The 23,283-nt window shown below is 44.1% G+C and overlaps 1 protein-coding gene across 1 annotated transcript in view; it reads right to left on the bottom strand.

Moving 5' to 3' along the window:
* The window catches only part of INTU (inturned planar cell polarity protein), a 70,176-nt gene that overhangs the window by 34,633 nt on the left and 12,260 nt on the right, over nt 1–23,283 (bottom strand). The window contains exons 2-4 of the mRNA XM_069091165.1: nt 20,695–21,221; nt 14,770–14,855; nt 4,109–4,312 (exon numbers count right to left, since the gene is read on the bottom strand). Of these exons, the coding sequence (XP_068947266.1) occupies nt 4,109–4,312; nt 14,770–14,855; nt 20,695–21,221 (817 nt within the window). The remainder of the gene's footprint in view (nt 1–4,108; nt 4,313–14,769; nt 14,856–20,694; nt 21,222–23,283) is intronic.

Raw genomic sequence — 23,283 nt, 5'->3', positions numbered from 1 at the left:
CCTCCCGCCAAGGTGATGTGACTGCTGTCACCTGGCCTCCCTCCCTCCCACAGTAAACTTAACCCTAGCTTTCTCCACTCTCTATCCTCCTCTGCTCTCCCTTTCTACAGTACCCTGTGACAAGCACTCAGTTGTAGTATAACAATCTGAAAAACACTCAAGATTTATTGTAAGAGGACTTAATATTTGCTTTGTCAATTCACCGCTTTGTAAGACCTTTTGGGACCTCAGGCTCTTCACATGTCATTGGATAGATGCCCTCGTGAGTTCTTTCCAGGTTTAATCTATGAATTTAGGATTTTAGATTTCTTCCTTTCACATACATTCCTTCTATCTTCTGGGGCTCATGGAAACCCAGCTCTTCTCTGAAAGACCCCACATCTCTTGGAACTCTTTTAACATTTAGGTGCCCCCTTAATGCCATTTGCTATCTTCACTCGGTCACCACTCTTTCTTTAAGTCCACTCCATCCTGTTGCATTCATCTGAGGGGCCACAGGTCCCACTCTCCTCCCCTTCTTCCCCAGTAAGTAGCTGGTGGGCTCACAGTCTTCTTCTCCTGCCCCCCACCCCCACCTTGAAGTCGTCTAAGCAACCTTGCCTTCTAGGTCTCTAGCCTTAGTTTCCAAGTCTCAATCTCTAACATGCCACAACCATAGATAGGAACAGTCATGCCTTGGATAACACTCTACTTCTAGAGCTCAAATAATTTTGCCCCAGGTGTTAGAATTCTTGGTAACAGCTAGGATTTTCATTAACTCTTAGAAATCATTCTGAGGCCAAATTTGAACTCAGGGCTTCCTGATTCTAGGCCTAATGCTCTAACGACTGCACCACCTAGCTGCTGTATGTGAGTAGTTTAAGCACACCACAAATATGTCACTAACAAAAGACCTAGAATCTGGAGAACTAGGTTCAAAATCCCTCCTCAAACACTCACCTAGTTGTGCGGCAACGTACAAGTCATGAAACTTTTGAAAGTCTCAGTCTCTCTGTCTGTACAATGGGGATAATTCAATTCAATAAACACTGGCCAAGAGTCTACCACGGGCCAAGTATTGTGCACAACAAAGACAAAAACCGAGTGGTTCACAATCTCTGTGGTGGGAAAGTGGTTTGGCTACCTGAGAATGCTGCAGAATCTGAGTTGTCCTTATTCTCACCACTAGTAAAAATGCTGACATTGTCAGAGAATCAAGAGACGACAAACCACACATTTATCGATTCAGGTGCATGCTGGCTGAGGGAGCAGGGATACCTGGAGAGTATCTTTCTTCTACTATGATGATAGTCACAAATGAGAAAAATAAAATAAAACCCTTTCAGACACCCATGGAAAATTCATTCTGGGACAGAAATTTTCCCTTCATGTTTAGAGTTATAGGGACTGGATCTGAGATCTTCTAGCTATAAGGAACTCCTACATGAGGACGCTTCCCCTACCAAGGCAGGTTGGTTCCTTCTCTACAACTCTCAGTCTTAGAGAGTTGTCTAGAGCACTGAGGAGTGAAGTCATCGTGCAGGGTCCCACAGCGAGTGTGAACCAAGGGAGGACTGAACCCAGGTCCTTCTGGCTCTGAGGCCTGCCCTCCAACCACTCCCTCACACTGCCTCTCATATCTACCTGAAGCTTAAATAACATTATTAAATCCACAAAAAAAGTTATCATGCTGTTCATAATGAAACAACAAAATAATCTTTTATAAGAGTCACACAACTTCCTTCAGTTTCCATTGGCTTTCTGTTTCTTGGTTTGGTCTCTATGTATTGCAAATAACTAGATGTCATTGTGTCCATAGTATGCCAGCTCTTACATATTTTTAAAGATACCGATGCATTTGAAACATTTGTTTTTAACATGCATTAAGTATTCTCACAATGTGCCATATTTTAGATGTACATAACCAAGTCCTGCTTAATAAATGATTTCTTGAAATGCTTTTGTAATTTAAGTCAGGAGAATTATAAACCAACTTAAGTGACATGTTTTTTTTCCGAATGAATGCAACCCATCTAATACTTGACTGGGAAAGAAGGATATGCCAACTGTTATCCAAAATGCTAAAAACCAACAGAACAGAAAAGCTACCCCCTCCTCAATTTAGCCCTGGGGAGCACCTGCTGCAGACCAGCGGTCAAAACATCCCATGCTAAAAAGGTAAAAATATGAAAATTTTAGTTGGTTAGTAACCAAAATGTCCCTGCTATATTCGTTAGTAAATAAGCCATGCCAGAGCTTAGCAAAGGTAACAAATACTGCTAGGGAAATTCCTTCTTTCAAATGTATTAAAAGTCTCCTTATTAAGAGACTTGGCAAGTTCAATAGCCTTCAGCTCTCAGCCAATTTAATTAGCTGGGTTTTGAAGTGCTTGTTAGCAGTGTGACAATTAGTAGATTTTCCACATTCACCAATCTCAACAATGAAAATGTGCCTCTGCTCAACTTTGCTGTTGTGACAGGGCCAAGAAGAATCTTTTCTTGATCTCCAAATAGGAATCTTCATGCTGTTCCTCTGAGAAGCATCTATAGACTTTCCCATGGAAAGACTTTCAAAGATGACAAAAGGTCTCGGTCACATTTTAGCTACCAATGAGCTAGAAGGGTGAAGGCTGTCCGCTTCGGATCTTATAATGACGGAGCTGAAGACCTTAGGTTCTGAAGCCCTCTCATTCCCAGGACACAAAAAAACCGTGGAAAAACAAGGGTGGACAAATCCCTCCTTTATCATTTCAGGGATTAACCTCATCTCGATACAAAAAAACAGACAAAAAGAAGTCTTTCCCTCTGATCCACCCAGGACTTCTGGCAAAGAAGCATTTATTAGTTACTCTCTCAGCCTCTCCATTTGGCAGAAGCAAAGAGGTGGGTGGCACTGAACTCAAACTGGACCATTCCAGTGGTTTGCTAAGTAGCCTTTCAAGGAAAAAAATAAGATCTGTGATATTTGCTCAAAAATTATGAAATCAATACTATTACTTAATAAACTATAAGTAAATCAATTACTCGGAAGGATGAAATTTATTTTTATTTGTTAATGTTCTAAGCAGATAGGGTTGGCGCTTGACGATGTCTTTATTCTGCCATATTGGTAAGGTACGACCCTATAGTCCCCTTTGATGCTTCACTGTGGCTGGAGGGGACCCAGAGTTTTCTAAGGCTACATAAGTGGAACACCCAGGCTCAGGAATGAACTGGCATTCAAAGACTACCCTAGCTAGCTCAGAGAGATTTACTACTAGGGCTGGCAACCAGGTGATGAATGATTTTGGTCACAGTAACTCATTCAGTCATCCCCCAAGGCACAAAGGAGTTGTGATATGGGCTGGTGAGGACCCCTGCGCCGATGAAATTGTGTTTCCTTGAAGCAATGAGGTGAGATGTAACATGCTAAAAGGCTGCCTAGGCAACGAACCTAGAGTAAGAACACAGTAAAATTCATGGAGATAATGACAACCCAGAGCTATCTAATTATTTACCGAGAAATGAAGATACCTTGGAACCTAAGCATTAAATTTCATTATTGTTCTTAGGAATTAAAAGTTCTGTTATACTTTGGGGTTTCTAAATCATCTATCAATTATTTATAGTACATCTGACCTTTTGATATTAAGGCTCACTGAAAGGGAAATGAGTAGTCAATCTAACCATCATTCATTAAGAAGACGAAGACATTAAATTAACCATGAAATTTAGATTAGAAAGTTCCCTAATTCTCATTTATTATATGCCCCCAAATGTGTCATTTTCTAGGCTTCACAGGCTGTGTGCTGGTTTTCACCCTATGTAGTATCAGCTAGGAAAACAAATCCAACTTTTCCCTCCAATTGAGACTATAAAGGCAGATGATTTATTCCTTCTGAAAGGAGTTCATCTTCGGGGCCCTCACTCTTCCACAAAGCCAGGCTTCCAATGAGACACCCAGTGGATGATGACGGTTATTTATACAATGAAGAAAACAGAGTTCTGATACAGTTCTCTGCCTCCTCCTGCAGTTCTGTCACTGAAAGTGAATTTTAAAAAGTGGATTTATTTTTACTAACGTACACCCTGGAAAGTGCCTCTTGGGCAGCTCATTATTTTCTCCCTGGTAGCTGCCCCAGAACACCTACCTCTTCCTTCGACGTCTCAGAGTCCAGCTGGAGAGTGAGGTACATGATGATGTGAGGGGTGCTTTGGAGATTCTGCTGAAGACTCTGGACCTCTTCCCCCCAGAGGAGTCTGACTAAATCACTAGACGTTGTCTGGGACTTCTTCTGTTTGGGCTGAGTGGTTTCTTTTTGCACAGAATTTGCAATTTCAAACGTCAATTTCACCTATTAATTAAAATAATGTTTTGGTTTTTCAGCAATTGTAGTTTCCATGAACGTAGAGTATTTAATACAGACATGCATAATATGTACATGTACTGTTTACATAATGCACAAAGAGTACATACAGGAGATAGAAAAAGAGAAATTTTCTGCTCTTCAAAGGACCCACAGATCCACACTTCCCGTTACTTAGGGTACTTCTTGACTACAAAGTAGAGAGTCTACTCTAAATCGAAAATCTGCTTATCTAAGCACATGGTCTAACAAAGGCTAACACCAAATTTGTGTGTGAATCCAGCTCTCCTATATACCTTCTGAACAACTCTGGGCAAGGCCCTTAATTTCTGTGGGCCTTAGTGTCCCCCTTTGTCAAATCAGGTGGTTGGGCCAAATGATCTTTAAGCCCCCAAACAGATTTTTCGATTCTATTTTTGTTCAATTTCCAAGCTTATTTTAAAAACAAACAGATCGATCATGGATAAAAACTAACAATGAACACTATTCAGTGCTCCGCTCATCCTTTTAAGACTGAACATTGGTCAATGGTGGGACAGTAAAAGTAAGAGGGAGTTTCCTTACCTGGGAGTTTACTTATGTCAGTGAAACCATGGATCCAGTCCCTATCCCTAATCAATTATATGTAATTCAACAGTTTTATAAAAAAACAACAGAAACACATTTCTATTAAAACAAAATATTTGGGAATCATGAAACAGATTATAATGCTTTCATTAAAACTTTGAAAGATTTAGTAACCGTGACCAACATAATGACCAACCACAATTCCAGAAGGCTCGTGATGAAATAGATGAACATGTTAATTTTTATTCATAACCCAAGCCTCGAAAGGGAAGATTTGGGGAATTTTCCTCCCTTAGCATTAATGCTTATGGATAGTTACAGTCGATGCTAGGTGGCTAGGGCAATAGTAGACATTCTGGGGATTAAGTGATTATTACTATCTGGAGCTAACCTGAATTTAGTTTAACAGTCTTTCTATTGTCAGGCCTTGCTTTTGAGTCCTGAAGACAAGGGAAACAAAGGAAAGAACTGGGTCTCAACTGGTCATTATGCATCCCTACAAAGTGAGAAAAAAGTGGGTCAATCCTAGCAGGAATCAGCGTCCAGCTTGCTCAGCTGGAGAAGCAGAGCTGGGAAGGGAGTCAGGAGCCACAGAAGACGCTGGGATGCGGGTTGACACGTCTCCTCAGCCCTCCCGAGCCCCTCAACACCCTGAACAGCTTGGCCTGGGTGACTCTGGGCCTTTGGCTTCCAGAAAGCTTTCAGAGCAATTTAAAACGAAAAAGGAAAACCAAATAAAAGCCCCAGCTTGGCTGCTTCTCATCCCCGTTCCCTGCGGCCCTGTCTCTCCTCAGAGCCAGCACTCCAGCTCCCTTCCTGGCCCTGGCTTCTGGACGGCCAGTAGTCGCCATTTCTAGCTGGGACCAGATCCACTCTCCATGCTTCCCTCTTTCTGCCTCATCCCACCTTTTCATTCCTCCTTGAGGGCCGGGACTGTTGGCTTGTATTTGTGCCCCTTGTGCCTGGCACAGTGCCTGGTATGCAGAAAGTGCTCAATAAATGCTTTTCCATGAAAGTGCTTTATTTTTACAACGTGCTCAACACAGACTCAGGACCAGACAGAGCTGTTCTTAACCGCATCATAAAAATGAGAAAATTAACGCTCTAAAACACAAAGGAAACGCTCTTTCTAAGATCCAAGCCTTGTCTACTTATTTCACTTTGAAACCAGAGATGTACAAGGGATGCCCGAGGTCCAAAATCCCATTTTACAGATGAGGAAACTGAGGCCCAGAGTAAAAAAAATTAGCTTGCTGAAGGTCACACTGGTAGAAAGGAGCAAAGCAGATCATACAAAGCAAGAGGGAAGCGATCCCAACGCACAGACATGTTTATGGCAGCCCTTTCTGCAGCAGCAAAGAATCACGGACTAAAGGGGAGCCTTCAGTCTCTTTAACGGAACAGATCATATGATCTAGGAATCAAAAGGAACGAAGGGGACAGTGGTGTCGGAGAAGTCTGGGCTGAACTGATGCAGAGTGAAGTGAGCAGAACCAAGAGAATATTTCACACAAGAACAACAAACCACTTTGAAAGACTTAAAACTCTGCTCTGTGCAGTGACCCACAAGGTCTCCAGAGGACATCAATGCCATCCACCTCCCGACAAGGGGAAGTAACAGACTCAAGATACAGAATTTTGGGACATGACCGAGGTGGGGATTTATCTCGTTTGACCCTTCACATTCGTTATGAGGATTTTGTGTTTCTTTTTTTCCCACTGGAAGGGGGTGAGAGAGAAATGGGGTTTGGGACAGACTCCTCCCCACCCCCTCGCCCCTGCAAATGAGTAGGGAACAGAAGGAAGGCCAGCGGGAATCATAGACAAACAGGACGTCTTTAAAAGTTACATGTTGAATTTATGATGTATCTAAGAAGAAAAACAGGATCTGCATCACAGAGATTTGCAATTTCATGTACAATCCTTTCCTTCTGTGGCACAGTGTATGCTGAAATGTTCATTTTATTTGGTGTTTCTTAAGTTCAGAATGAAAAAATTAAAGTGAAATGGAAAAAAAGGGCAATAAGCTATAAAAAGAGGAGGCAAGTAGATTTTCTTAGACCTGAGGGTTAGGACGGTTACAGTAGGAGGGAGAAAGGGGAAAAGGCCAACTGGGACAATAGCTCTGGGGTTCAGTGGTAAAAAGGTATTGCAGCACCCGTGACACCTGAACTTGGAATTCCCGGCTCTGGTACAGTTTCTGTGCTCAGTCTTTCAGGTTCAAAATTAGATTGGAGGGACGCAGGGAGGTTGGTGGCAAAGTAGGGCGAGTCCTGTCTTGAAACAGGATCTGGCAAAGGCTACAGGGGTTCTGGGTCTGGTGGCAGAAACTCTAAAGAGGAGAAACAATATGCCAGGCCTCGGCAGTGCCCAGGGAACAGAAGACGAGGCTCATGGGCATGGAAACTGACCAGAGGATGTCCATGGGCCCAGGGAAGGTCTGTGACTGAATGGGTCACAGAAACCCCAGGGGAAGGTCCTTGATTCCAATCCACACTGGGTATGCTGGGACTATGAAGGAAAGTTAAGCAAGGCAGAGTATGAGGGTAGATGTATAGGACAAGGGGGGAAAGGATGAGGAAAGGTGTGCCTGAGGGGTGAGGGGTTTATATGGGGAGGGACTCACTCAATGGGGACAGACACAAAGAGCCCAGATGTGTTGACAAAACCAAAACCAAAAAAAACCAAAGCAATGATTTTTCTAAAAGCGAATCTATCCCATGTGGCAGTTCTAACCTAATCCCTATGGAATAACAGCCTGCTGGTGAATCGTGCATTAATTTTAACAGCAGCCCTCACAAACCTCAAATCCTGCTACAAAAGAGCATTTTTTTCCTTAGCTGTGTGGTGGGGTGCTAAGAGCCCTGCCTCAGACACAGACTGGCTTCACCACTAACTCTCATGTGACCTTGGGCTGGTCTTCTTCTCAGAGCCTTGGTTTCCTTCTCTGTAAAATCAGGAGACTGGACCAGAATATCCTTTAAGGTCCCTCCTGGCTCTGAATCTCTGATTCTGTGACTCCTCCCCACTCACCCCAGACCAACTGACCCAAAACGCCACAGAACCTCAATTAAGAGTCTTGAAAGAATTATTCCAGTCACTGCCCTTCTAGCTTGGCCAAAACTGGTTCGGCAACCCAAAAATGTTTACTCTTCAGGCTGACGGTTTGGGTGGGTGGTTATACGTAGAGCTACAGGTAAACAAAATCAGTGAACTGACTTCAAGCATAATTACAGTGAATAAAACAGTAATAATAATGAAAGCCATTTAAAAAACAGTCAGCAATGTGGCAGATGTGTTTATTATGTGTGTGTGAATACATCTATCTCTATACATACATACATGTCTCTATATAATACACATGCATACATATTCACATACACACATATGAAAAAAGCCTAGGCCTGGAGTCAGAGAGGCTTCATTCCACCTCTCCTACTTGTATGGCTCCATCCCTGGGCCTCTCTGGGCCTCAGTTTCCTCATCTGTAAAATAAGAGGGTTGGACTAGCTGACCTCAACGGTTCCTTTCAGCTCTAAATCTCTGTGTCAAGGAGACTATCAAGCTGGTTTTATGTCTCTAAAACTCACTGGCTTTCTCCCATACCTCTGAAACAGCTGACTGATTATGGACAGAAAGGAGGAATGTCTCCTTTAATTCTGCCATGATGGAACATACAGGATCTGACCAGGGTTTTGTTGTCTCTCAAGACTGACTTTATTAACGCTTTTAAAATCATTCTAGTCATTGTATACGTATGCTGTCCCTTTAAGGTCACAGACTTTATTGGAAAAACTCTAGCTTGTGACAATTATCAGCACAATTAGGTTCTGGGGTCTCTCCCTCCAGGTTCATGGTCCCTGAGGAAGCTGTGGCAATAATTCATTGCAATGGAAGTGAGAGGATGGATGGGTCCTGGCTGGCAAGTATTTGCTTAGGGAGCATGTATTTGTAAAGAGCCCTGAACACCCCAAACCTACACACATGAGCTTTGGGGTCCGGGCAGCTACTTTTTAAAATTTATTTTACGGAGGCCTTTTGTCTGCATCGCCTTCCCCCAATCCCAGATCACGCCCTGTCTGGTCCCAAAGAAAGACAATGCACCAAAGCCACAGTGAGCGCACCAGACAGAGAGAGGACAGTCCCCTGCCTTTCTGCCCGAGGAGGGAGGAGTGTCCCAATACCTGCTCTCTGAGACCATCACTGGGTTTTCAGTATCTCAGAGTGTGGCGATCTTTTCATTTACATTGTGAAGTCTCTCTAGATGCTGTTCTGTTCTGGGTTTTCTGTATCTGGCTCCTATAACTCTCCCTATGCTTCTCTGAATTCCTCATGCTCATGATTTCTCACTGTGATGGAGCCAGGTGGCCATGAGGGAACTGTCACACCACCCCCTACTTCTTCCCTAGGGTTAGAGGTGCCCCAAAAGTCACAACACAGGCAGCTGGAGTGGGGGCTTAGGAGACTGTAGAAAATTAAATAAATTAACTGGAAAAAAAAAGAATCACTTCAGCTAAGTAGCAGGATGTAAAACAAACACACATAAATCATCAGCCTTCCTACACATTACCAAGAAGACCCAGCCAGAAGAAACAGAAAACTACGGAATGAATGAAGTAAACATACATGTGGAAGTCCACCTAGCAAGGCATACAAGGGAACTCTATGAATGTAATTGCAAAACCTTCCCTGAAGAAATAAAGACAGATGTGAATCACTGGAGAGGGATTCACTGTCATGGTTGGGCTGGGCTATCATGATAAAAATGACAACGCTGCCCAAGTGACTTTGCTTATCCAGCACTGTTTATATGGAATGCAGCTGGGGCTAGGGGAAGAGCTCATCACCCCACAAGGGATAGAGAGGATCTTAGAAGGGTAAAATGGAAAATCTGATGATATAAAATTGAAAAGCTTTTACCCAAACACAATTAAAATGGGAAGGGACTCAGTCAACTAGAGGAAAAACAAACTTTACAAGCAAACTTTCCCTGAGAAAGGTCTAATAGCCAAGTTATATAAGGAACCGACCTGGATATATAAGAACGAGAGCCATTCCCCACATGAAAAATGCTCCAAACCTCTAACAATTAGAAAAAGGCAAGTTAAAATAACTCTGAGAGCTCACATCATGCATAGCAAAATTGACCAAAAAAAAAAAAAAAAGGAAAGACAGGAAGAAAATGACAATTCTTGAAAGAGCTGTGGAAAAACTGGCACACTAATAACATGGTAGAGTTGTGAAGTGGTCCAAGTCTTCTGGAAAGCAATCTGGACCTATACACCACACTCTGCCTCAGATGTGCCACTGCTAGGGCTAAGCTAAGGAGATGTCAGATAGGTAAACACACAGGTGACACTAGCTATGCCAAGCACAAGGCAGGTGGAGACAGGAGAGGGCTGCTAGCACAGGCAGACAGGCACAATCATAAAGGGGTAAACAAGCTAGCTTTATTCCAGTCTAGTCTTCTCACAAGGGGCTACTGATAATGGGAACACCAACGTGTATGGCTTCCTTCTTCTTGCAGGGGCAGCCGAGAATACAGTAGTAGTACAACTCGGACAGGTCCCCTAAGCCTCCGTGGGAGCCAGGTGAGGCAGGTACCTGCGTTCCTCTATGCATCAGCCAAAGCCCTCCCTAAGCTTTGATGGGGGCCGATCAAGGCGCGCACAGCACTCCACTGTTACGGTTCCCACTCACTGACCGGTACCCCCTTGATTTATAGGGCAACAGGCAAAGAAAGCATTTTTGCCAGCCACAGTCTCACAAGTTTACATGAACTCACTGTTATATCTCACTGCACAGTCGTAGTGGGTATTTACAAGCTGAACTCAAATGTTTACATTATTTATCATTATATAACACTGTACAAGTGTGATGGAGATGTTTATAAACCATAAGCCTGGGAATTAGAGATTGTTATGGCCATGGATCCTGGGAACTAGTATCTTAAAAAGGATAACAAAAATCCACCCAACACAAAAAAATCCACCTTGCCTACAGGAGATTAAAGAAAGAGGAAAAGGATTCCTATGTGCCAAAAATTTACAACCATTTTTTTCTGGAGTGGCAAGGAAGAGAGTGGGCCCCACACTCTGTCCTGCCTCCTTGCTGGGCCTCCTAATAAAGTTCAAACTCTTTGTCCAGACATCCATTCCTCAACAAGTAGATGTCATTCTATCTTTCCACCCTTTTCTCATCGTTCTTAAGCCCCCGATGGCCCCTATGGTTCAGACAACCTGGACTCTCCACTACCATCCGACATGCATGGCCTGCACATTCACATGACTGTGCATTTGCTTACTCTCTTCTATAAGTCTGGAATGTCATCTTCCCAATTTTTACTTATTATTTACAGATACCACTTTCTCCTCCATGAATGAACTCACTGTTCTCCCTAGTTGATAATAAATGATCTTTGCTCTCTGATGTCACTGTTATTTGCATACATCTTGCATACAATCAGGTACATCTTTTAATACGGTTTCCTGTATATGAGTCACATACTTTCCAAGAGCAGAGGAATCTTGCCTTGTCTAAACTCTCTATCTTTCCCAGAGCTCAGCACAGTGTTTTCACAGCCCTTCATAAATATTTGTTGAAATGAATCGCCCAAGTTCATAGGTAGTCAAGGACAAGATCAGGATGAAAGACAGGTCTCCTGACTCCTGAAAGAGCCCAGTGTTCTTTCCATTACGTAGCCTTGTCTCCCTAGAGTTTTTGTTTAATTATAACAACACTCAGGAGACTTTATTATACATTTTCCTATTTAGGTACAAATTACAAGATGAAAGAGATTTAAGAGTCAGAAGATTTGGGTTTCAATCCTGGCTCAGCCTGGATGATGTTGTGCAAGTCAGTTCCCATCTCCCATCTCCCAAAGGGCTCAGTTTCCTTCTTTGTGAAATGAGGGGATGCAGGACCACCTCAAAGTTTGCAAAGCTACTTACACATATTATCTTATTGTTAGACATCTGTCCTCAAAGGTCCCTGCCAGCCCTACACCCTATGATCCCATGACATTTAGCTACTTCAGATCAACATGTGAAGTTCTCTCCATAGTACCCTACTCTACAAACTTTAAAAAGCTATGAATATGTCTGTCATCCTCCTCCTCCTCCTCCTCATCTCCACCACCATTGTCACCTACACTATAACTTACACACACAGGCATCATCATGCAGTTTTCCATGGCTCTTTGGGTAACAGGAAGCTTTGGTTCTCTAAGATCACAGAACCCCATGATCAGTAGCCATATAGCACTGACAGGAGAATACTGATATTTAAAAGATGGGGACTTACGTCAGGGCAAATACAGCTAGTAAATGCTAGAGTATTTGCTTTTAAGAAAGGATGAAGGTGATGTCTGGTTAAAAAACAAAAAACTACAGTAGGTTAGTTAGGGCAAGAGAATTCTTTCCACCCACCCCAACATCTATTACTCCTTTCCTGAGTAACTGCTGGTCAGCGATTGGGAGAGATACGCCCACTGGTTTTTATTTTCAGCTATAAATTTCCAGTGAGAACTATAACGAATGTGGACATAATAGAAGAAAGGAGAAGGGTACCATGAAAAGGAAACACTTCTTCAAAGACAAGACAAAAAGACCTCAAGGCCCATATTTGATAGGCTTTCCCAACGAAGAATTCTAGGCACCCAGTTGTTGAAGGGACTGCAGGAAGACAGGTACGTTGGGCCACTGTTGGTGGAGTTGTGGTTTGGTCCAGGAATCATAAAGAGGATTTGGGAATGATATTCAAAAGGTCACTCAAGTGCGCATATCCTTTGACTCATCAATACCAATACTACACTTGTGCCTAGGTCAGAGAAAAAGGAAAAGGTTGTGCCTGTACAAAAATATTGAAAACAATTCTTTTTGTATTGGCAAAGAGCTAGAAGCCAAGAAGCCAAGGGTGAATGGCTGAGCCAGTCATATTCTATAGATGTACTGGAATATTGTGACATAAGAAATTATCAGAGAGATGGTTTAAGAAAAAAAAAAACTTATATAGTGAAGTAAGCAGAGCCAGGAGAACAGCATACACACACACACACACATTTTGCTTTTTGGAGGGCAATTGGGGTTAAGTGACTTGCCCAAGGTCACACAGCTAGTAAGTGTGTCAAGTGTCTGAGGCTGGACTTGAACTCAGGTCCTCCTGACTCCAGGACCGGTGCTCTATTCACTGTGCCACACTTATATAATAACGACAACATTGTAATAAACAACTCTGAAAGACTTCAGCACTTTGACTGATGGAATGACCCACCAGGAATCTAGAGGGCTGATGATGGGGTGTGCTCTCTACCTCCTAAAGAAAGGTCCTGGGTTCAAGATGCAGGATGAGAGACAAAGTTGGGGTACAGCAAATATAGTTGTCTGTTTTGCTTGATTATACTTATTTGCTACAAGGATTGTGTTTTTCATGTATTATGGCAGGGGGGCAAGTTAGCATCAGTACTGCAAAAAAAAAAAAAAGACAAGGAAGAAAAGAGGGCCACTGAAGTATTTTTAAAATGCACAGAAAGGCACAGAAGGAGGCCTGGAAGGAAACACAGACAAGTGTAATAGCTTTGAAAATGACACAGAGAATTTTTATATATTAAAAAGATGTTGTACACATTATAAGTAGAGCACAGTAGACAGAGTGCTATCCTTGGGGTTAGGAAGACCAAGGCTGGAATCCTGCCCCGGACACTTCCTGGTCCTGTGACCCCGGACCAGTCAGGTAGCCTTAATTTACTTATGAAATGCAAATAATAGTATCAACCTCACAGGTTTTTGTGGAGCTCAAACAAGAAAACACCAGGCAACCTATTCTTCCAATTTTAAAGCACAACAGTTAGTTATGATTGACAGCTAGGTGAATCCATGGATAGAACACTGGGCCTGGAGTCAGGAAAACCTGAGATAAAATGTGGCCTCAGACACTTCCTAGCTGGGTGACCCTGGGCAAGTCACTTAACCCTGCCTGCCTCCATTTCTTCATATACAAAAAGAGCTGGAGAAGGAAATGGAAAACCATTCCAGTGTCTTTGCCAAGAAAACCTCAAATGGGATCATGAGGAGTTGGACACGCCTGAAAAACAACTGTACAAGAAGTAGTCAGTTTAGATTACCACTTATGGTCTCAACCATCAACTCATGTGGCACTCCAAATTGTCTGGCAGAAGGATTTAGTCTCCTAGCCAGTTAAAACTAAATATTTTCCTCACATACAACCAACATCAGGCACTCTTACAAAACAGGGGTGGCTAAGTGGTCCTAGGTCTTGTTACAGTAATGCCATCAGGACAAGGGACAGCCACCCCAATAAAATGATGGTCATCCCTGGGGTAAAATGCTGAAGTGCAGGTAAGTGGAAATTCCACCATTCCAACACTGTACAAGGTATGAAAACTATAAGTACCTACACAAAATCCTCAAGAGTAAGGTTAAACTATGTGGTAGAAGGCTTAAGAAAAGAGTAAGTGAAAAAATCCCCAGCCATATGCTAACATAACTTATGTGATCGTGGAGTTTATGATGGCAGAAAAGAGTGCCTATCTATGCCAGCTTAAAAGGGCAGTTTCTATGACTAAATTTTTCATGACTTTAACAAGATCTGCATGCAATCATAATGTATTTCCCAGTTTTCCCTTTACTAAAGAGTTCTGTTTGTAGAAATAATGGCCACCTTTAATAAAAAAGGAATCATGTTATTCAAATATGAAATTTTAAAACTTTCAGAATGCAAAAGGTCAGAATATGAAGGGATTATATTGGGCTTTTTGGTATTATTATATCTTTAAGAGACGTCTTTAAAGGTAAAAACCCAAGCACAGAATTTATTACATGTCAACACTCAGAATAAGCCAATGGACACAAGGACGGTACCTGCATAGGGCCTGGAATACAGGATAAAACTCTCTCTATGTTTTCTGAAGTCACATCCACATCGTTTACAGCGGCAAGGGTGTCACCTGAAAACAAGAATGTGAAAGGAAGTGAGGAAAGTCACAGAACCAGAGGATGTTAAGGTTGGAAAGGACCTTGGAAACACTTTAGTTCAACTCTCCTCATGTGATGTATGATGGAGAAGTTCAGTGACTCACAGATCCCTTAACTCCCAGGCCAGCACCATTTTCTCATTTCCCATGACCTCCTCCTCCACCCCACCTCAGTCACACACAAAGACGGTCAGACCTAAGGTCTTGCCATCACTCACCAATGCACCAATTCCACATTCACAAACCCTGAATTCTTTCTCTGACGAGAGTCTACTATCATTCCACCTCCTCCCTCCAAACCCTGTTCTTTATCCTCACCAGGACCTCCGTGGTCTCCCAGCTCTCAGTTCCTTCCCAGGTCATTTCTCCTGCCCTGGTCACACTCTCCTTACTTCCTCATTTTGACCCTTGGGGACCCAATTCAACTCTACACCGTCCCCTTCTCCCGAGTCCCATGTTCCCTTATTGGATCACCAATTTTGCCCTGCCAAGCCCCAGCCTTGGATCATTCCCATTAATGGTACACTAGCTTTGCTTCTACACATCTACTGCGAAAGAAAGCTGGAGAAAATCAGAAAACCATGCTGACTGGCTGGATCCACCACAAATCTATGTTACACCATCTCCACCGGGCCTTCACCGCTGCTGGGCAAAATCCTCGGGTACCTCCCTTATCAATGCACTCTCCCCAGCAGCTCTCCCAAACCTTCCCATTACTATTCAGTTGTTTTTGAGTCAGGTCCGACGCTTTGTGACCCCAATTAGGCAAAGATACTAGAGTGGTTTGCCATTTCCTTCTCCAGCTCATTTTACAGATGAGGAAATTGAGGCAAACAGGGTGACTTGCCCATGGTCACATAACTAGTAAGCGACTGAGGTCAGATTTGAATTCTGGAATATAAGTCTCTTTGATACATGGCTCAATGCTTTATACACTGCCACTAGCCACCTTCTCATCCCTCCTCAAACCTCCCATGGAGCCCCATCCCTAAAACATCTTAGCACAGAACCTTGCCTCATATTTCACAAAAAAAGGAGGCCATTGGCCGGGAGCTCTCTCTTCTCCCCTCTTCCTCATCTCCCATCACTCAGATGTCTCTGCCACTTGCCTTCTTGTCGCCTGTCTCATACGGTGAGATGGCCCTTCTCTTTGCCAAGGCAAAACCTTCTATATGAATGAGGATCCTGTCTTCTGCAGCAGATTGTCCCCTCTGTCATCCCCCCATCACTTATCTTCACTCTCTGTTCATCTAGGGATGCTTCTTTACTGCCTACAAAGATGATTGTGTCTCCTTCATCCTCAGTTCATCCATCCCCACTGTCACCACAGATCTCTCCTCTCTCGTGTGGCCAAACTTCTTGAGAAAGCTACTTCCACTTCCCCCTCACTTCTAAACTCTCTGCCATCTGGCTTCTGACCTCCTTGTTCCTCTGAAGTTACCAGTGATCTCTGCATCGCCAAATCAAGGGGTCTTTTCTCAGTCCTCAGCCTTTGACACGGCCAGTCAACATCTTCTCTGTGACCTCTCTTCTCTCTGGGTTTTTGGGGCGCCCCTCTTTCTCTCCTGGTTCTTCTCCTCCCTGTCTGACCTCCTTTGGTGGCTCCTCCTCCAGATCACACTCTCTAACTGCAGGTGCCCCCTCAGGGTTCTGTCCCAGCCCCTTTCTCTCCCCCTTCTATTCTAAGTCACTTGGTGTTCTTATCAGCGACCATGGATTCAGCTATCATCTCTTGACTGATGATTCTCACATCTACTTATCTCTCCAAACCTCATATATGAATCCCATGCTAGGATAGTAGAAAGACCTGGGAGATTTCCTCTCTCTATGTGTGGGCAGGTGTATGAAGACCAGATGTGTCTTATCAAATAAGGCACCGAACAGCAGAAAAGCCTCTGATCCACACTGGTGGAGGGGCTTTCCACAGTCAGCCCCTATACTAATGAAACTACAGAAACGGGCCTTTGAAAAGCAACTGCATGAAATAAATTTTGAATCACTGCACATTGTGCCTATATTCCAAGATAATTTTTTTTGCTTGTAGAAACTCTTTAGACCTCACCAAAAAAAAAAAATACTTCCTTGTTCTCCCCCAATGAATGTCTTCACAGAGCACAAGAAAAGCTGAACAAAAACTGTATGATGAAGCAGGTTGTCAGGAGTTCGCATGGTTTCAAGAGGCTGCCTGCTCCTTGTTCAATAGCTTTCTCCACAAATATCAGCAGAATCCTGCCCCCTGCCTCACAGAGTGACAGGGACCTGATTGTACCAACACAGAGCGAGCCTGTGGGCTGCCGACAAGGTGACAGAGCTACTGGCAGGAACAGCCAGGCCTTCTATTATTAAAGCCACGGAGCTTGGCTTTGTGCCGTCATTCAGCCAAACATGCCGACTCAGCCAATGTCCAAAGCATCATTTTTCTACTTTTGTGTCCATAAACCTTCAGCAGGACACTGCTGAATATAGATTCTGGGGACAAGTTCTTCTATTCACTCACCCGACAGATACCTCTTGTCTTCCGGGTGACAGGTATTGAGCTCCCTCATCTCGAAACCCCTCGACATCTCCTCTCACTCTATAAAACAAGCAGGGGGCCCTCCCCACCAAGGCCAGCATCCAACCCTGCTGCACGTGAATGCCCCCATTTCCTGCTGCTATGCCCAGTAGATCGTCCCCTCGGGCACCCCCATCCCTAATCTTCCATCTTTCTCTGCTGACTGGCTCCACCTCCCCCATGCTGCCCCCAAAACCTTTATGGGCCCCCACTATCCCCTCAAGCTATCTCTTCTCCCTTTCTCAGACAAACTACTTGAGAAAGCTGTGTAACTTTGAGGCCTCGTGGCCCTCAGGGCCATGGTGGCACTCTGCCTTCTTCATTCTGTTTCTATGTAATACCCAACATGGCCTGGCTTGGTGCGGGGATCCACGATGATACTTTGTCCTCTTACCACCTAGGACAACTGGCCTCTTGTGAGTAAGCTCCCTTAATAACCCAACTGACCTAATGAACCCTAATAAAACCCATTGATAACTAAGCTGGCATCTCACTATTCCCTTGGAGGGTCTGCCACCCTACAAGTGGCATAATTAGGGCAGGGCAGTCTACCCCCTTACAGCCTTCTCCACCTGGCATTCCCTGACTCCTTCATGTGGATCTGCGTCTGTCACCTGTACCTGTCAGCATGCAGGGACTGTTCCATTCTTTATCCCTGTATCCCCAGAGCCGAGCACAGGGCCTGGTACGTGGCAGTCACTTAATAAAAGGTAATTACACCAGAGTTTCTGTCCCCAGGGGGAACAGGTGCACGTGCCCCCTGATCAAGAGAACACAAATGAGATCACGACTGTGACCGTGCATGTACAAGTCTGAGGTAAGATGAAGAAGTCAAATCAGCAGAATTACAGACTACCCAGGAGGCTAACAGGCCGGGCGCAGCCAGAAGAAGCTGGTGACTCTTAGAAATAAGCCCTCACACTTGGCATGGTTCTCTTGGCACTCCCATGCTCCGAAGAACTTCATGGTCACCCTTTAATTTTAGCTTTGACTCTAATCTTCACCTCAGAAGGACCAGAGCTCAGCTTTGCAGGGAAGAAATGAGTCACAAAGAAGGCTTGTCCAAGGTTATACATGGTCAGGTACAGTTTTATGCCACAAAAATTTGTCTTGCTGTTTTCATCTATCTGGGGCTGCTAGATGGCCCAGTGGATAGAGTATTGGGCCTAGAATCAGGTAGACCTGAGTTCAAATATGGTCTCAGATACTAGCTGTGTGACCCTGGACAAGTCACTCAGCCCTGTTTGCCTCAGTTTCTTCATCTGTAAAAAATTCAGCTGGAGAAGGAAATGGCAAACCACTCCAGTAACTTTGCCAAGAAAACCTCAAATGGGATCATGAAGAATCAGATACGACTGAATGATGAATTCATTCATTTATTCCACACACGTTTGTTAAGCCCTTACTCCATGCAGCCTGGGGATGGCATAAGACTTTCTCCTGGAGTTCTACCCAGGGCAAGTCTGCAGTTCTGTCACTTAGACCAAAACCAGGATCTGGATCCTGGAAAGAAAAGAACCCAGTGATCAGACTGTCTCCAACATAAGACCCCTTAGTGCCCACCCAACGTTTGCAGCACTATCCCTATGATGCTTGAAGAAGGACTCGATGCCCACAGAACTTAGCAGCAGGACCCAAGACAACACAGGCCCAAACGATACAAGACCATGGAGTTCTCTCTAGCACGGCAGGGTTCCTAGCTCCAACACAAAGAAAACACTCCCACGAAAAAGAACTGATACCCAAGACACAAATCCCAAAAACGAGAATAACAGCAAAAGCTTCAAGGAAGAAGAAAAGCCTGATTGCAGGGTCAATAGGAGGGCCCAGAGGAAATGAAGCAAGAGTTAGACCCAGTCTTACAAAAGACATGAGAGCAACAGAGGAAAGAGCTAGAAAAGAAATGAAAATGTTAAAAAAAAAAAGTTGGGAAAATGAGCAGGTTAATGACTATTCTGTGAGTTGACAGCTTGGGGAATTGTTTAGAAAATGTAATCAGAAGGACGACCTGGGGCAGAAGTCTAACTTTACACAGGAGAAGGCCAAAATACAAATATGGTCCACACGGTTTCTGTTCCTAACCCACGGTGGTGCCTGTCAGAAGGAACTTCACCGGAGCACGCAGAAGAGAAACAAAAGCCAGAAGCCATTGCAAATCTGCCAAGCACTTTTAAATGTCAGGTTTCCTTCTCCTCTACCTCTGAGGCCAAGTCAATCTGCAAAAGTCCTCACCTTCCTGACTCTGTCACCTGGAAAGGGCCTCTGTCAGCTTCACATGGGCAACGTGGCTTCTGCTGGACTCAGTCCACCGAGCAAGGCAAAAAGACGATCATCACACATTCCAGAAGAAGCCATGGGTTCTTTCTTGGACTTTGTGATGGGCACTTTTTACCTCCAAGAGGAGCATTCTGAAAGCTAACCTGTGGTCAACACTGCTGCTGTAGGTGCATAAAACCACTCCAAGAACTCAGTGTTCTCTCAAGGGAGGATGGCTAATTTAGAAGGATTTCTATTCATAAATTATACATTTTCTACCATCTGGGACTGGGCAAACCTTAAACTTTTCCTGTCTATTAGTGGGCTTGGCAAGTTATGGTGGGAGCTAAAGCCAGGCTAAGATCATGGCATCTCCAGACTCTGGTTTACTGCATGCCTAGTTAAACGGTTCCCTGTGTGACAAATCACATGGAGATAGGCCTCTATGATCCACACACCCGTATATATACATATATTTACACATATACACAATGCATACACACACACACATACACACACATATATGCACCCATTCCTGTGTAGGTCCCTGATGCCCAATGCCATGCCTCACCATGGATTCTTAAAGCCGTTCCCAGAGAAGCTTGACCCTTGGCTCCCTGCATGGTAACAGACCCTTTGTAGCTGTCTGAGGACCAGCCCCATTGAGTTCAGGGAGGTATTTAAACCAGATCACAAAAGTTTTGGCTCCCACAGCTTCTGAAGATCTGTGTATTAGGTGTTTGAGCTCTACACTGGCAGAAGCATGGGTGAAAAGCACGGGAACATCCATCATTTGCACACACATTCTCTCTGCCATGCGCCCCCCACTGCTTATGTCTGTATTTTTATTTCAGAGGTAGAGCTTGGACTTGCAGGGGGTTGACTCCCTGGACCACCTCCCCTCCTGGTGCTTCCTGGTCCTGGCCCACAGAAGCATTCACGCACGTTGCCCAGCTGCCAGGACCGCCATCTTGCTGAACACCCACAGAGAGGGCTACTCACCGATCAGCACTTGTCCGCTCTTCATGGCTGGGCCTCCCGGAAGCAAGCCATGCACTACGAGTTTCGCTTTGCTGGTGCTGTCAGCCTTTCGCCTCCATTTAGACTGGTGAATGATCCCCAGCAACACTTCCAGAAGCTTGAGGTGCTCTTTTGCTTTCAGGACCGTGGCGTTTTTGGGGTTTACAAAGACAGACACGTCCTTGTACCTCTGCTGAAGGATGATGCCCATCTTCTGAGTAGGCTGATGCTTTAGGATCGATACTGGGCCATTGCTGGGTTTTTTATTGTAACGTTTTGGCAAAAGTCTCCGACTTTTCAAAATTTTGGAAAACTTCTTGAGTCTGGGTTCATATTTTCTTCCTTCTCTGAGATAATCCTCATCAAAGATGATTTCATTTTCACTGAACCTGACGTGGTTCACGGCTGGGGTTTCTGGAAGGAGACTTTCTTCTTCACTGTCACTCAGTTCAAGATAAAACAGCTCCCCGTATTTCTGCACGCTGTCTGACCACTCAGCCTCAAGGTCGCTGTGAAAAAGAAGAAAAGGTTATACCTGGAGAGCATCCAAGAACAAGGCAAACAACTTTCCCAGGTTTTACCTTGGAATCTTTAAGATTCCACTGTCCCCCGGAATTCTAACTCACTGCGAATATATCTAGAAGCCCCTGCTGAAAGTTTTGTGAGGAACCAGAGGGGGGAGAAACACCTCCTTCTAGGATGTTAAAAGGCCTTTTTTAGTGTCTTGGTATGCACCTCTATCCATCTATCCAGGGGCAACTGCTGTCACAGTACATAGGGCACTGGGTCTAGAGTCAGGTGGACTTGAGTTCAAATCCTGCCTCAGACATTTACTGGCTATGTGACCTTGGGCAAGTCACTTAACCTATCTGCCTCAGTTTCCTCAACTACAAAATGGGGATAATAATAGCACAGGGTTGTTGGAAGGATCAAATGAGATACTATTTGTAAACCTCTTAGCATAGTGTCTGGCACATAGTAGATGCTTTTTAAAGAGCTGTTGGCTACATTAAATGATATATAAATGCTATTTCCTTCTTTCCTCCTTTCAACCTGATCTCTATCAGCCACCGGACCCAGATGGCTCCAGAAGGGAGAATGAGGCCGGTCACCTTGCACAGTCCTGCCTCACTGTAATTCAATTCAATTGCAAGTCATGGCATCATTTTCCTTAGGTCATGGTCCTCTTCAGGAATGAAGGACAAACGACACCCTTCCCCCTATAAAAGTACGGAGGTCTCTTCCTTTGGTCATTGGAAACTCATTTGGATCCATACGCTCAGTTTGATTTGATGCTTATTCAAGGCACACAAAACAAGGACCGATCCGTTGAACCTTATGAACATAAGAAATGGCTTTGAATCAGAAGACCTGGGACAGACACCGTCTTAGCCTCTGTTTCCTCCTCTACCTTACCAAGTTACTGGTGAGGATTCAACAAAACAATATATGCAATGTGCTCTGAGAACCTTAAAAAACATTCCAGGATGTAAATCCTCTCTGGACCCCATCTTCCTCTTCCATAAAACGTGGTGGTTGGACTAGACGCCTTCCAATGTCCCTTCCAACTTTAAATCTATGGTTCCATGAGCCAGTCTGCATTCACAAGAATGAGACCTATAATTTGTTAGACAATTCTCATAGATGATGGTAGGAAGACAGTAAACCACACATTTCCTAATTCATCATGTGAGTCAAAATATCTTTCTGAGAAGTGAAGCAATGAAAAAGCACAACTTCTAGAAATACAGAAAAAAAGTACCGATTTTATAGCATCAATTTAAGAGGAAATCGATCTACCCAAAGCAAAATTTACAAACTGCTTTCCCTTTAATAAAAACTCGATACAGTAAAATCATCCAGTCAGAGTCCTTTCAGAAACATGGGCAGTAATAGGGGCGCACAAAATGGTATCATTTGTATTCTGATCATTCAACCAGACAGAAAATATGGCTACTTTCTGCATCAGCCACTAGCAATTCTACTCAAGCTCCAAGAGAAAAGTCAGAAATTAAAAAAAAAAGAACCGGAAAAACTCTGCTAAAGAAATGAAAGTAGTGGTTGAGCTGTATTTGCCAACCACAGACCCGTGCAGTTGTCAAGAGATCAGTTTTTCTCGACACAGTCAGAATGCTAGGTTTGAACCTTCCAAGGCCAAAGAATCCCTGCCATTTCCCCTTGTCATCACCAACAAATCTTCAGCCACAGAATCTCAGTGGGAGGATGGGAGGTTCAGTGACCATCAGGCTAGCTCACCCCTGACCACAATCCCCTTGACCACATCTGGACAAGAATTGCTCCAGCCTGGGATGGGACCCTCCAGGAAGGCAAGCCAACTCCCCACCATGGGGGTGGGGGGCTCATCCAGCCTTGGATCGGCTCTAATCGTGAATCTGTCTTTATGTTACACCTAAATCTGCTATGCTGCAGCTTCTTTCCATTTCTCATAGTTCTGCCCTCCTGGGCCAGGCAAAACAAACCTAACCCTTCTCCCTAAGAGCCTAAAGATCAATATTCTACCCTCCCAACACTTCTCTTTCCAGGGCTGGCTCAGCCAATCTCACACAGCAT

Source organism: Petaurus breviceps, unplaced genomic scaffold (genome assembly GCF_028583685.1).
Source record: "Petaurus breviceps papuanus isolate PSGF00001 unplaced genomic scaffold, PetGlider_PUasm1.0 126, whole genome shotgun sequence".
Classification (NCBI taxonomy): Eukaryota; Metazoa; Chordata; class Mammalia; order Diprotodontia; family Petauridae; genus Petaurus; species Petaurus breviceps.
The sequence above is the reverse complement of the archived record's forward strand: the minus strand, read 5'-3'. Positions and strand labels throughout refer to the sequence as shown.